Source organism: Mirounga leonina, unplaced genomic scaffold, assembly GCF_011800145.1.
Source record: "Mirounga leonina isolate KUSES-001 unplaced genomic scaffold, KU_Mleo_1.0 Mir_165, whole genome shotgun sequence".
NCBI lineage: Eukaryota > Metazoa > Chordata > Mammalia > Carnivora > Phocidae > Mirounga > Mirounga leonina.
In genome coordinates this window covers 201072-216788 of record NW_023270415.1, presented here as the reverse complement: position 1 = coordinate 216788, position 15717 = coordinate 201072, and the positions used below count along the sequence as shown (strand labels likewise).

The 15717-nt window shown below is 37.9% G+C and overlaps 1 protein-coding gene across 1 annotated transcript in view; it reads right to left on the bottom strand.

Annotated features, from left to right (window-relative positions):
• The window catches only part of SPIDR (scaffold protein involved in DNA repair), a 549318-nt gene that overhangs the window by 479107 nt on the left and 54494 nt on the right, over positions 1-15717 (bottom strand). The window contains exon 4 of the mRNA XM_035011122.1: positions 11372-11535. Within this exon, the coding sequence (XP_034867013.1) occupies positions 11372-11535 (164 nt within the window). The remainder of the gene's footprint in view (positions 1-11371; positions 11536-15717) is intronic.

The following is a 15717-nucleotide window of genomic DNA, read 5'->3' as shown; positions in this document are numbered from 1 at the left end:
GTTTCAGTCTGGTAGTTTGTAGGTTTCTAGGAATTTGTTCACTTCTTCCAGGTTGCCCAGTTTGTTGGCACATAATTTTTCACAGTATTCTCTTTATAACTGTTATTTCTGTGGTGATGGTTATGTCTCTTTCATTCATGATTTTATCTATTTAGGTCCTTTCTCTCTCTTTTTTTTGATAAGTCTAGCTAGGGGTTTATCAATTTTATAAATTCTTTCAAAGACCGGCTCTTAGTTTCATTAATCTGTACTACTGTTTTTTTGTTTTCTATATAGTTTATTTCTGCTCTAATCTTCATTATTTCCCTTCTTCTGCTGACTTTAGGCTTTATATGCTGCTCCTTTTCTAACTCTTTTAGGTGTAAGGTTAGGTTGTGTATTTGAGACTTTCCTTGCTTCTTGAGGTGGGACTGTATTGCAACTTAAAACTGCCTTAGCTGCATCCCAAACGTTTTGGACCATTGTGTTTTCATTTTCATTTGCTTCCACGTACTTTTTTATTTCTTCTTTAACTTACTGGTTAACCCAATTATTCTTTAGTGGAACGCTCATTAACCTCCATGTATTTGTGGTCTTTCCAAATATTTCCTTATAGCTGACTTCAAGTTTCAGAGCATTGTGGTCTGAAAATATGCATGGTATGACCTCAATTTTTTTATACTTGTTGAGGGCTGATTTGTGACCCAGTATGTGATCTATTCTGGAGAATGTTCTGTATGCACTCAAAACAAATGTGTATTCTGATGCTTCAGGATGAAATGCTCTGAATATATCTGTTGAGTCCATCTGGTCCAGTGTGTCATTCAAAGCCCTGTTTCCTTGTTGATCTTCTGCTTAGATAATGTCCACTGCTGTAAGTGGGGTGTAAAAGTTACCTACTATTACTGTATTATTATCCATGAGTTTATGTTTATTATTAATTGATTTATATTTGGGTGCTCCCAAGTTGGGGGCATGAATATATACAATTGTTAGATTTTCTTGATGGATAGATCCCTTAATTATGATATAATGCCCTTCATCTCTTGTTACAGTCTTTGTTTTAAAATCTAGTTTGTCTTATCTCAGTATGGGTACTCTGGCTTTCTTTTGACATCCATTAGCATTATAGATGGTTATCCCTCCCTCCCCTCACTTTCAATCTGCAGGTTCTTTAGGTCTAAAATGAGTCTGTTGTAGGCAGCACATAGATGGATCTTGTTTTTTAATCCATTCTGATATCCTGTGTCTTTTGATTGGAGCATTTAGTCCATATACATTCAAAATGATTACTGAAAGATAGGAATTCAGGACCACTGTTTTACCTGTACAGTTAGTGATTCTGATGATGTTCTCTGGTCCTTTCTGGTCTTTGTTCCTTTTGGTATTTTGTTTCTCCACTCATAGGGTCCCCTTAGTATTTCTTGCAGGGCTGGTTTAGTGGTCACAATCTTCTTTATTTTTTGTCTAGGAAACTCCTTATCTCTCTATTCTGAATGACAATCCTGCTGGATTGAATACTGGAACACTGGAATAATTCCAACTCATCACATAGAATATTTCCTTCAACTCCTTTCTGGCCTGCAAGGTTTCAGTGGCCAGATCTGCTGCGAACCTGATCTGTCTTCCCTTGTAGGTTAAGGACTTTTTTAATCTTGCTGCTTTCAGGAATCTTTCCCTATTTTGTGAATTTGACTATGGTGATGGTTGGCTCCTTTTGAATTTAATGGGATTTCTCTGTGTTTTCTAGATTTTGATGTCTGTGTCTTTCCCAGGTTAGGGATGTTTTCAGCTGTAATTTGTTTGAATAAACTGTCCCTTTTTTTCTCCCTACATCTTCTAGGACTCCTATGATACGAATGTTATAATAGTTTAATAAGTCACTGATTTCCCTAAGTCTACCTCTGTGATCCATTACCTGTTTCCTTCTTTTTTTCAACTTCCTCATTTTCCATTTTATCTTCTTTATCACTGATTCACTCCAATGATTCATTTGTCCTCATTTTTATGGCCTCCACTTGGAACTGCATCTTGGTTATAGCATTTTTAATTGGCCTCACTAGATTTTGGGTCTTTTTATCTCTGCAGTAAAGGATTCTCTAGTGTCTTCTATGTTTTTTTCAAGCCCAGCTGGTATCCCTGTAATCATTGTTTTAAATTCTAGTTAGTTATATTGATTAAATCTCTGGCTGTTAGTACTACCTGCTATTCTTTTTTCTGGGATGAATTTTCCTGTCTCATCATTTTGTCCAGAAAAGAAAGGAAGATGGGGCACTGGGTGGCTCAGTCAGTTAAGCCTCTGCCTTCAGCTCAGGTCATGATCTCAGGGTCTTGGGATTGAGCCCCGTGTCAGGCTTCCTGCACAGCAGGGACTCTGCTTCTCCCTCTCCCTCTGTCCCTCCCCCCACTTGTGCTTGCTCTCTCAAATAAATAAATAAATCTTAAAAAAATAAATAAAAGAATCTAGATCCCAAAGAAATATAAAAATAAAATGCAATGAAAGTAAACAAAAATAAAAATATAAACACCTTTTAAAAAAGAATTGCAAAAAATAAGAAAATAAATGAAAAAGAAGAAGTAAAGAATAAAAGCCCAAAGGAGGCTAAATACTATTTTCCCTTAGAGCTGAAGCTTTGCAGCCCTCTATGATCAGTAAACTTAATGTAAGCAAGTTGTTTGTACTGGTCTTCTTGGGGAGGGGCCTGTTGCACTGATTCTCAGGTAGACTTGCCCTGGAGGGAGGGGCAGGGGGGAGAGGCAAGGAGGCAGGGCTTGGTGTAAGCAGCTCCAGACTCCACCAGGTGGCCCTGTTTTGCTCCCTGAGGGCTTTCAGTCCTGATGGGCGTGTGGGATGAATATGGTGGCACCCCACTCTAGCCCCGGAGCTGAAAATTCGCATTCCCCCACTCTTCAGGGAACCCTCACAGAAGAGCAATCAATCATTCTTGTCTCCCCAGTTGCCATCAGAACTCTGTTCACCCTGCCTGTGCCAAGCTTTTTTATCTCAAGAATGCACCTGAGTTTCAAAACTCCAAATTTTAGGGACTCCTATGGCGCAGACCTGCACTGATTCCCTGGGGAGAGTCTTGACAGGCCTCTGCAGACCCATCCCAGGAAAAGCAGCTGAATGACCACGCAGCAGTTCATGGTTTATGGCAATACAGAGCAGAAAGGTGGCACCTAGACTCACTGTTCTCAGCCAGCTTCCATACTCCTATCCCTGAGAACAGTGCAGCACTTAGGCGCCACCCATTCTTCTTACAACCCGAGGATCTTCAGACCACGGTGTCACACCTGGGATTCCACTCCACTTTGCCACCTGAGCACCTTTAAGTGAGGCACATTCCCCCACTGTAGCTGACTTCTAAAAGTTCCAATTTTGCACTCCACTGCTTATAATACTTTTGTGGTAGCTTCCATAAGCAGGTTCTCTCCCCGCCACCATCGTATCCACAGCTATATCACACAGGATTCAAGTCTCCGCATTTCCTACCTTCCAAAAGGTGGTCAGTTTTCTACTTGTAGAATTGCAGTTTTTTTCTCTCAGACTTCTGACTGATTTCCCAGGTGTTCAGAATGGTTTGATAACTATCAAGTTGTATTCAAGAGACAAGACAAACTTCGGGTCCCCCTAATCCTCTGCCATCTTAACTCCTCTAAACCCTTTCCATTTTTCTATACAATTATTCTATATCCTGTTTTGTCATTTAAAAAGGTATTTTGAAAATTATATCATAAACACATGGAACTACATCTTTCTTGCACTTAAACTTATCAGTTTTACTGAAGTATGTAACTTAAGCATACTAAAATACACATACTGAACATATTCAATTTGACAAGTTTTGACATGTGTACATTCCTTTGAAACTTACTACCACAATCAAGATAATCAATATTTCCATCAGCCCCACTTTCCTCATGTCCCACTTTCCTTCCCCCATCTACCTTCAGCCCAGTCAACCACTGACCTGCTTCCTATCACTATAGAATCATTTGTATTTTTAAGGATTATATATAAATTAAAAAATACAGTGTATACTCTGCCTCATTCACTTGAGGGACCTGCGGCTAAACTGTGAAGGTTAAGTTATATGGACCTTGACTTTTGAGCAATGAGGAACCATCAAAAGTATTTCAGGGGCGCCTGGGTGGCTCAGTTGGTTAAGCGACTGCCTTCGGCTCAGGTCGTGTTCCTGGAGTCCCAGGATCGAGTCCCACATCGGGCTCCCTGCTCGGCGGGAGTCTGCTTCTCCCTCTGACCCTCCCCCCTCTCGTGTGCTCTCTCTGTCTCTCATTCTCTCTCTCAAATAAATAAAATCTTAAAAAAAAAAAAAAAGTATTTCAGTAAGTGAGTAATAAAGTCATAATTTTTATTAAGATAAATCTACTAAAAAGACATCAGCTAAGAAATTAATTATGATGCTACTGAAACAACAGAGAATAGGTGAAAGGGCCCAATTTAGGGCAGAAGTTCTGAGGATGTTAGTTTAGAGGTCAAATCTGCACGACCCAGTAACAAAACAGACTCAGGCAGTGAAAAAGGAAAGCTATTAACTAAGACCAAAAACACAAACAGGATAAGCTTGCATTAAAAAGAAAAGAAAGGATATGGCCTGGGACCCCTTTGACTTACAGTAGCTTTAGAACATTGACGCAAATATGTCATTAGGCAGCTGTAAACCCACATGGAATTCAGGACAGCAACTGGGTTATAGAAAGATTGAACAGTTATCAGCACTTGGAAGAAAATGTTGCTTGAGAAGAAAATAACAATCTTTGTTCCCATATGAGGAAGAGAATGGAAGAAAAGGAGACAGGAGTTAAGGCCATAGAGAATACCACTGTGATTAGATAGACCACAAATCTAAAAGGATTTTCGTTATATTGTAGGAATGCTTCTCAATGTCTACTTAGAGAAATTCATTTTTGAGTCAGTGGATTCAATTTATTTATTTCAAATGATGATGTAGTATGTTATGCTTTAATGAACAAATTTATTAAAAAGGTATACTTCATGACAATTTATGTGGAAGAAGTCTTGAATTTTTTAAATACAAAGCAAGCCAAGGTCATCTCTTTTCTATGACCATATCTTTCAAAGTTCTGCCCATTTGCATGTTTCTTCCAACATAAGAAAACAATCAACGTAGATTGGGAGGCATTCAACCAACACCTGAATATTTCTATGACAAGATTTCAATCACTGATGCCTTACTACATAAGTAACTTGTTTGCAGTTACATTATCTTTTCTAACAGTTTCCTTATCTGAAAATTGGGCATAACCACATCTACTTCTCAAGATTGTTTTAAGGCTTAAATGGAAAATGTACTGCTGTATACTAAATGTTGAAACCTAATCCCTTATGTGATGGTATTTAGAGGCGGGGCCTTTGAGTGGGGCCCTCATGAATGGGATTAGGACCCTTATAAAAAGGCCCCAGAGATCCCTTACCCCTTCCAACATGTGAGGACACAGCAAGAAGACAGCCTTCAATGAACCAGGAAGTGGGCCCTCAATAGACACCATATCTGCCAGCACCTAGATCATAGAACTTCCCAGCCTCCAAAACTGTGAGAAATAAATTTGTTGTTTTAGCTACCCAGCCTATGTATTTTTGTTATAGCAGCTCAAATGGACTAATACATGTACATAAAGCAACTAGTATTAAGACCCAGTATATATGTTCAATATATGTGATCTGTTTCTCTGTTTTGTCTTTAAGGAAAAAGCCACTGACTGCTATATTTTTCTTGTTTTTTATTTAAATTGTGAAATAAATGCAACAAAGAAGAAAATAAACGTCTCCAGTAATTCTACTACCCAGAGATATGCTTTTTACATTTTAGAGAGCTATGGATGCTTACCATTTACTTCTTATAACTATATATTATTTAAGAGCTTCCCTGAAAAGTCTGTGTCATACTGTAATTTGTAATTTTAACAAGGTATGAATTGAACTGAAAGCACTATAAAACCTGAGTGCAGGAGTTTCTCAGTTAGGTAGTGAACCCAGCCAATCACCCAGCAAGCTTGATCTATGCAGCATTAGTCCTTCTCATAGTCGTGGTAATTTACAGCAGCTTTCAAAGGATGAACATATCCTCAGTTCACAGAATATTTCTCTCAAAAAAAGCCAAGAAAAAAACTAAAAGTTCTAATAAACTTATTTTCTAATAAAAAAATTAAAGTTTGTGACAAGAGTAAAATACTAAATTTTTTATTTAGTGATGGCAATAATCTATGATGAGAACAAATCCATCATTTGTTCTATTCAAAATAAGGAAAAGGAATTCATAAACTAATTTTATTAAATGCCTTATCTTATCAGTACAGAACCTGCTCACGAAATATCAGATAAAACTCTAAAATTATAAAAACAAGTAGCCTATGATATGAAGCTCTGCACAAAACTCCCACCTTTCTCAATAGAAATGAGGTGCTTTAAAAAGCCAAACGCATGAAGTAACAGATATTTCAGCCACTGAAACCACCACCACAATTAATATTAAGAAAAAATTTGGGGGCGCCCGGGTGCCTCAGTCAGTTAAGCATCTGCCTTCAGCTCAGGTCATGATCCCAGGGTCCTGGGATCGAGCCCCGTGTCAGGTTCCTCCTTGCCCAGTGAGGAGCCTGCTTCTCCCTCTCCCTCTGCCTGCCACTCCCCCTGCTTGTGCTCTGTTAAATAAATGAATAAAATCTTTAAAAAAAATTTTTAAGGGATGCCTGGGTGCCTCAGTTGGTTAAGCATCTGCCTTCAGCTCAGGTCATGATCCCAGAGTCCTGGGATCAAGCCCCGTGTCAGGTTCTCTGCTCAGTGGGGAGTCTGCTTCCCTCTCCCTCTGCCTGCCCCTCTGCCTGCTGGTGTGCTTTCTCTCTTTCTAACAAATAAATAAATAATCTTAAAATGTGATATGTACTAAAGTAAGACCATGCTATTACAGAAGGTCTTCTTTCACACTGAAGAAGTTCATAGAAATAAAGGGTTACTAGTCTAGTCCCTATATTGAAAAGTCAAGAAAAACTTTTAGGTCATGGCACAACACTTCCTGGTCTGATTAGGTATGATTTATTCCAAGGGGTTTTGGTAGTAGTCTTGGGATTCTCCATGGTCCTTTGGGATCCTCGAGTTAAGATTTTACTGCATGTACAGTAAGTCTTTTGCTTTATCATTTAGTGTTCTCTCTAGAAACATTTTTACCATTTCAACAATAAAAAGTCCTCAAAAACATAAAATTTAATGGTAGAAAAATATTTTAAAATAAAGATATACTTTTTCATTTTTTATTGTGGTGAAATATACATAGCAATAAAATTTACCATATTAACCACTTTTAGGTGTACACCTCAATGGCATTAAGTACATTCATGTTTATAACCACTACCACTAACCATTTCTAGAACCTTTTAATTATCCCAATCAGAAACTCTGTACACATTTAAAAATAACTCCCCTTACTCTTCAGCCCCTGGTAACCTCTATTCTATTTTCTGTGTCTATGAATTTGCCTATTCTAGGTACTGCATATAAATTGAATCATACAGCACTTGTCCTTTTGTGTCTGGCTTATTTTATCTATAATAAGGTTTTCAAGATTCATCCATATTGTAGCATGTATTAGAATTTCATTCCTGTTTTTCCTTTGAGAGAGAGAGGAGAAGGGGTAGGGGCAGAGGGAGAGAGAGAATCTTATGTAGGTTCCATGCCCACCATGCAGAGACCAATGTGGTGCTTGATCTCATAACCCTGAGATCATGACCTGAGCCAAAATCAAAATCGGACACTTAACTAACTGAGCCAGCCAGGCAACCCAGAATTTCGTTCCTTTTTAAGGCTGAGTAATAATCCACTCTACATATATATAACATTTTGTTTATTCTTTCATCTGTTGATGGACATTTGGGTTGTTTCCACCATCCAGCCATTGTGAATAATGATGCTATGAACATCGATGTACAAGAATGTTTGAGTCCCTGCTTTCAATTCTTTTGGGTATATATCCAGAAGTAGAATTGCTGGATTATGTGGTAATTCCATGTTTAACTTTTTGAGAAACCATCAAACTTTCCCACAGTGGCTGTACAATTTTACATTCCCACCAGCAATGTACAAGGATTCCAATTTCTCATTTTTTTTCCATTTATGGATAATAGCCATCCTAATGAGTATAAAGTGGTATCTCATCATAGTTTGGATTTGCAACTCCCTGATGACTAATGATGATGAGCATCTTATCATGTGCTGGATTGCATGAAAGATCAGGAAGGTGGCCAAGATGGAATAATAGCAAATGGATTTGTTCTCCCACTTAAAACACCAAAACAAACAAACAAAAAACAAGAGAGAGAGAAAGAGAAAGGAAAGAAGGAAGGAAGGAAAGGAGGGAGGGAGGGAAGGAAGGAAGGGAATAACCCAGACAAAATACATGAAACAATGGTTTTTAAGAAACTGAACATCAGGGAAGAACATAATTCCTGAAAGTCAGGAAATAAAAATTGAGTTCTACAATTGCCCTAGCTTACTTTCTTAAGAAAATTTCCAAACCACACAGTAGAAAAGGGGAACTGAGGTGGAGCCCATGGGAAGGGACAGAACTGAGAGTCCACAAAAGTAGCTAGAGTTCATAGGATGGAGTAACAGAAAAACCAGAGCTACTTAGAAAACTACAGCAATCCCCCCCTCAATTATTCAGCAGAGTTCTGATCAGCATGTGCGATCAGTATACAAGGGAAAGAATCATCTAGAGAACAGCACCCAGTGCTCACACAGGGTCAGGACTCGGCACCTATTCTTGCCAGGCAGACTGGAAAAGTAAGAGCATTAGTAGAATACTCAAAAAGATAATGGGACATAATACTGAACACTTCTCCAGATCCATCTAATAAGTCATAAAGCAACATCCAAAGGATGAAACTGTTTCCAAATAACTGCACCTGAGAATAAAGTCCCAAAATATTTAAAGACATTTTTAAAAATCCAGCACCCAACAACATAAAATTCACAATGTCTGGTATCCACTCAAAAATTTTCAGGCATGTGGAGAAGCAGAAAAGTATAACCTACAATGAAGAGAAATATTAATCAACAGAAACAGACACAGAAATAACACAAATGGTAGATTTACAGAAAAGCCACTAAAACAACTATTATAATTATACTCTATATTTTCAAAACAGAAAAAAATATGAGGTTAGGAATGATAATATAAAAAGATTCATATCAAACTTTAAGAGATGACAAATATACTGGATAGTATTAACAGCAGATTAAACACTGAGAAAAAAAAGATAATTAAACTTGAAAAATATAGCAATAGAAACCATTAAAAATGAAAGGGGGGGTAAACACAGCATCAATGATCCCATGATACAACATGAAGCAGCCTCATTAATATACCTATAATTGTAGTCCAAAAGGAAAAAGGATGTCAGAAAAAAAAATGTTGAAGGCAAAAACCTTTCCAAATGTGATGAAAACTTTAAACCCATTATGTGAAGAAGAGAGTTAACAAAGCTGACCTAAGATGGGTATCCTTAGAAAGGCCTGCTTATAATGTTGGTCCTTGCCTACCTCTGGTTATTTAGACATCAGGAAAGTTACCATCAGTCCCTAATGGTAAGAGTGGCTCCCTCTGCCTAAAGTGTGCAAACAATGTGGCTTAGGCTGAATACCTGTTTGCCTTCTTAAAATCTGAAATTCTAATACACGCAAGGCAGAGAGAGTGCCTACTTTACCAGACCCCAATAAAAACTCTGGGCACTGAGTCACCAATGAGCTCCCCTGGCAGGAAACACTTTACAGAGGTTGTCAAAACTCATTGCTAGAGCAATTAAGCATATCCTGTGTGACTCCGCTACAATAGGACTCTTAAAATATTGCTGATTTTGCTTTGTATTGTTTCACTATAATAAATCATAGCCCTGAGTATGACTGTACATTAAATTCTGAGAGTCCTCCTAGTAAATTACCAAACCTCAGCAAGGGCTTGGACCCAACTCACCACATATTCAAAAAGCTTGATAAACTCCAAGCAGAATATGACATGTAGGTATAATCACAATCACACTGCTTAAAAAAAGTGATAAACAGAAAATATTAAAAAAATCAAGAATGAGAGGGGAGTCTGGGTGGTTCAGACAGTTGAAGAGCTGACTCTTGATTTCAGCTCAGGTCATGATGTCGGGTTCCTGGGATTGAGTTCTGTGCTCAGCACAGAGTCTGCTTGGAATTCTCACTCTCCCTCTCCTGCGCCTCCCTACACCTCTCTCAAATAAATAAATCTTTTTTAAAAATCAAGAATGAGAATAGCTTCAGGCTTCTTGACAGCAACTCTGGAACTAGAAGACAATGAAATAATGCCTTAAAAATTCTGAAGAAAAATAATTTCCAACCTAAAATTCTATATAAATTGTCATCCACTTATCAAAGTATGATAAATGCATCTTCTGACATGCCATTTATCTTCCATAAATCCCCTCTTGAAAGCTATTAGAAGATGTGCTCAATCATACTGAGAGTGAAAACCAAGAAAGAGGAAGACATGGAATCCAGGATAAAGTTGCTCCACATTGGAGAGAAGTGAAGGGAATTACCAGGAAGATGATGAAGAGAGACCTAAGGGTGGCTACATCCACAAAGCAGAAAGGATGAGTTCAAATTAGAGCAGCTAGGAAGTTGTGGGAACAAGTTCTCCAAAAAGACAAAACTGCTGGGCGCCTGGGTGGCTCAGTTGGTTAAGCGACTGCCTTTGGCTCAGGTCATGATCCTGGAGTCCCAGGATCGAGTCCCGCATCGGGCTCCCTGCTCGGCAGGGAGTCTGCTTCTCCCTCTGACCTTCCTCCTTCTCATGCTCTCCGTCTCTCAAATAAATAAATAAAATCTTAAAAAAAAAAAAAAAAAAAAAAAAGACAAAACTGCTAGAATGCCTACTTTGCCTGAAAAACCTTAACAGGAGAGCTAAACAATGGCAAAAACTTAGTTTTATTAACAATAAATAAAGTTGGGCAAACAAAAACCCAAAGTAATTAACTCCAAGGAAAATGAAAGTTGTGAAGGAAAAATAATCATAATTAATATTTGCCTCTTACGAATATTATGCAATGCTGAATACTAATCTAACCAAACCATGATACATGTGTCCTGGGAGAATGGAGGAATGAGAAAAGTTCAATGTGTAGCAGGTGGAGGGAGTGGGTGAGGAGATGGTTACCCATGTTTAGAGGTGCATTATAGGCCTGTTTATTTAGAGACAAGGAGGTAAAGAATGAAAGAATCACTAAGAGTCAAAAGTGACTGTCCTGGAAAAAGGAATTAAAAATGAAAAACCAAAAGGCTATGATTAACAAATGTATAACCAGAATGAAAAATTTTGAGACAACTGGTTCTTACCTTCACAAGCTCAGAGAGCCTCTCTTCACTAGTCAAAGAATGATTGCTTGAACAAGAAGCACAGTCTGATATTTCCACAACACTCTCACCGTCTTCAAATTCATTATACTCACTAGTATCTTCCGTGTAACTGTCAATCTCCCAGTCAATAAACTGTAGTTCATCTAAAAAAATACAATTTTAAACAATTTTATATATCCTTTTATATATATATATATAACAATTTTATATATCCTATATATATAACAAATAGAGGATATATATATATTTTTTCTTTATTCTCAGTAGTTGACACATCCATAATGCTGAGTAATTTTTCAAAATATGTATTAAGATTGTGAAAACTCTATTCCTACACTCTTCTCTAGCCATCCTGTTTCTCCTATCTACCCCTACACCAATTCTCAGGTAACTACTTTTATTAGTTATTTTTGTATCTTTCTATAGTTTTTCCAGCATGTTCAAGCAAATAAAATATACTATAATTTTTTCCTCCTTTTTGATACACTTTTTTTTTCCTTTAACTTAACAGAGGTTTTCCATATCAATAACAGGGAGTATCCTCATTCTTTTTCTGCAACATAGTATTCTACTGCAGAGTTGACCCACAGTTTATTTAATCAATGTCCTTTTTTTTTTTTTAATTTTATTTATTTATTTCACAGAGAGAGAGGCAGCGGGAGAGGGAACACAAGCAGGCAGAGTGGGAGAGGGAGAAACAGGCTTCCCGCCCAGCAGGGAACCCAAAACGGGGCTTTATCACAGGACCCCAGGATCATACCTGAGCCGAAGGCAAATGCTCAATGACTGTGCCACCCAGGTACCCCTTTAATCAGTTTCCTATTAGCATACTTCTTAAAGGATTTTCACCTAAAACTTTTTTAATAGATTTTGCATCAGTAAAACAAGTACAATTTAGTTTTTCATTTACTTTATAAGCATTGTTATCTAGGTGCTACTTTTGGAAAATTTAATTTGGAAGTTATTTTCATATAGCAAATAACCAAATTTAATCTATTTTTAAAGAAATAAACGTAGTTATTAAGGATAAATTAATCTCTGAGATATCTATGAGGCATATAACATAAACCTCTCCTACAGTACAAAGCCCAAGTATTCCCTCACAGCTACTTCAGCAACTCAGAGGGCTAGTAAGATATCTTGGCCCTATTTCAGAGGTCTAATAGCAACAATCTTATTTCCAGATAGAAGTAATATTAAAAAATAACTTACTAGCTTTAATACCTGAAAGGGAATTCAAAATAAAAACCAAAAAAGACAAGAAATATTTAAGCTAAGGGTAAACGTATGGAATAAAGCAAACAAAAATGTAAGTCTTCTTTTATCTGATACTGTTGTTCCAGAACATAGAAGTCCACTATAGTGATTATAAGACTGGAGGTCAGACCAGTCTGAGAGAAGCAGATAGGTAATGGCAGTAAAATAACTGCAGGAGCCACTCTTACCATTAGGGAATGGCAGGGAAAAACCACATGCAACAACACATTTACTCATGGAAGCCAGGCAATGGAACACATAAAGAAATTCTCCAGGCTGCTGAAGCATCACAGCAGAAAACGATGGGAAAGGCAGAGTTCTGAGGAATGCAAGTGCCCCCAGAGCTACTATATTTTTGTACCATTTGTTTATTTATTCCTCATTCATTCAATAAAATCAGTGCCTGCTGAGGGCCTACTACACCATCCTAGACACAAAACCAAAATAAACACAGGAGATAATTCAGAACACTGTTCCTACCCTGGAAAAGCCCACTGATGAATAACATTTATATTGCAGTTGCTGAGTGTTATAAAATGATATACCACAATGCAAACTAATAAGATCTTTATTCTTCACAATAATTTTATGAAGCAGGCAAGACAATTACTGTTAGACTAAAATTTACATTTTATACATGAAGAAACTGAGTCTCCAAAAAGTTAAGAAGTTTTTTCAAAGTTATGTAAAAGACAAATGGAGGGGGAAAATTTTTTTTTAAAAAGAAAAGATTTTGAAAATTTTAATTCAGGGCTCTTCCCTCTCAATCTCAGTTCTGGGCCTTAAGACACAGAGACTCTAATCCAATACAGCTGGAAGGAGGTCTGGGTATATTATGTTTAAAACTCACCTGGTAATTCCGTTCAGAAGCCAAGTCTGTTAAGCACCAGAACAGTGCTGAAGCACACAGAAATGAAGTTAGATATCCCTGACTATAAATATTAATTGGCACACTTGTTAACTATATGACTCTGGGCAAGCGATTTGACTTCTCTGAGTCCCAATTTTCTTCTGTAAAATGAGGGTACTCAGCTCACATGATGTAGTAGATATAAAAGGAAATAATATACATAATGTCCAGCCAAGTGTCTGGGGTAAAACAAGAAACTGATAAACAGTAATTAAAGGTAAAAAGGAGTGAGGGGAGGAGGAGAGGGAAAAAGAAGAGAGAAGAGAAAGATAAGCCAGCAGTTACACACATGATTACATACACCCCAAGGGATCATTTACTTGTTCCCTAATAGTCAACTTCCTTAGAGAAGTCAACAATTCATTAACTCATTTCAAAGTAATTAGCTCAAAACACCTTTCCATTCTTAGAATTTTGAAAAACACTATGTCTTTTAATAGAGAAAGACATACACAGTTTTTTGTTAAGAGAAGCTTTAATAATTCACAAAGCATACTATCCACCCATAAAAAAATATAAGTTTAAATAACGAAATGTTCTTAGATGTGTAAAGACCAAGAGTTATATAACAATGAATTTCATTTAATATGGTGGAATTAATAAAATAAGCCCTGTGAACTTATGTATAACCTTAAAATTCCACCTCACCTGTTTATTACTAGAATGTCAATGGGTAGTTACCAAGATGGCATACAAAGTGGCCAAAGGTCACCTTCCACAGGGTTTGTCTGTATAAACTTATGCTTAACCAAGTAAACAATTCACATGAAGCTTATTTGGAAAGCATTAAGACTTTTAAATAATCTAGATGAGCTTTATCTTCTAAAATCCGTAAAAGGACATGATGTTGCTAATTCTAAGTCTATGGTTCTCAACTCGGGATGATTCTGACCTTCTGTTGATATCTGACAAAATCTGGAGACATCTTTAGTTGTCACAACTGGGGCTGGGGGAGGAATGCCTGGGTGGCTCAGTCGGTTAAGCATCTGCCTTCGACTCAGGTCATGATGCCAGGGTCCTACATCGGGCTCCTTGCTCAGTAGGGAACCTGCTTCTGCCTCTGCCTGCCGCTCCCCCTGTTTTTGTGTGCACACACGCTCTCTCTCTCTCTGACAAATAGATGAATGAAATCATAAAAAAAAAAAAAAAAAAAAAGAACCACCCAACTGGGGCTAGTGGAGCTACTGTCACTAGTGAACAGAGGCCAAAGATGCTGCTAAAAACCCTAAACTGCACAGGAAAGCCACCCCTCCACACAACAAAGAATTTTCTGGCCCCACTGGCATTAGTGACAAGCTTGGGAAAGTTTGCTTTAAACTGTCAAAAACACAATACAATATAAAATGCCATCAGAACAGAAACTTGTGTTATTTTTCTATCACACATTTACTATAATAGTATATAAGGAAAACAGGTCAGCAAGGGGCAATATAGGTATAGCATTATACATTAGAGACCCTAAGTGGAATCCCAACCAATTCCACTTTTCAAGCTTAAGTTGTTACCTGTAAAAATAGTACTTGTTATATTTATCTCTTAGAGTTGTTGTGAGAAATACTAAATGAGAAAATGTTACTGGGGGTAGAGCAAGATGGCGGAGGAGAAGGAGACCTGGATTTCGTCTGGTCCCAGGAATTCAGCTGGATAGGAATCAAACCATTCTGAACACCTACGAACTCAACAGGAGATCGAAGAAAAGAATAGCAACAACTCTCTGAACAGAAAAGCGACCACTTTCTGGAAGGTAGGACGTGCGGAGAAGTGACTCCGAGGTGATATTCAGGAAGATAGACGGCGGGGGAGGGGTCTCCATCAGCCACTTCTGGAAAGTGATAGAGGAGTGGAGCACAAAATCGGAACTTTTAGAAGTTGGCTCTGCTGAGGAACATCACTCTAGTGGCTAAGCGGGGGATGTAACCCCTGTGGGACAGTGTGGTCTCAAGACCCTTGGGGTCACAGAAAGACCAGGGGTGCCTGAGTGCGGCAAAGCTCCCAGGAATCAGAGCGGGGAAGCCGGCTGCAGAGATGGATAAGAAACACATCGACAACAATAAATAGTGGGGGACTTTAACACCCCCCTCACCGAAATGTACAGATCATCTAAGCAAAAGATCAACAAGGAAATAAAGACTTTAAATGACACACTGGACCAAATGGA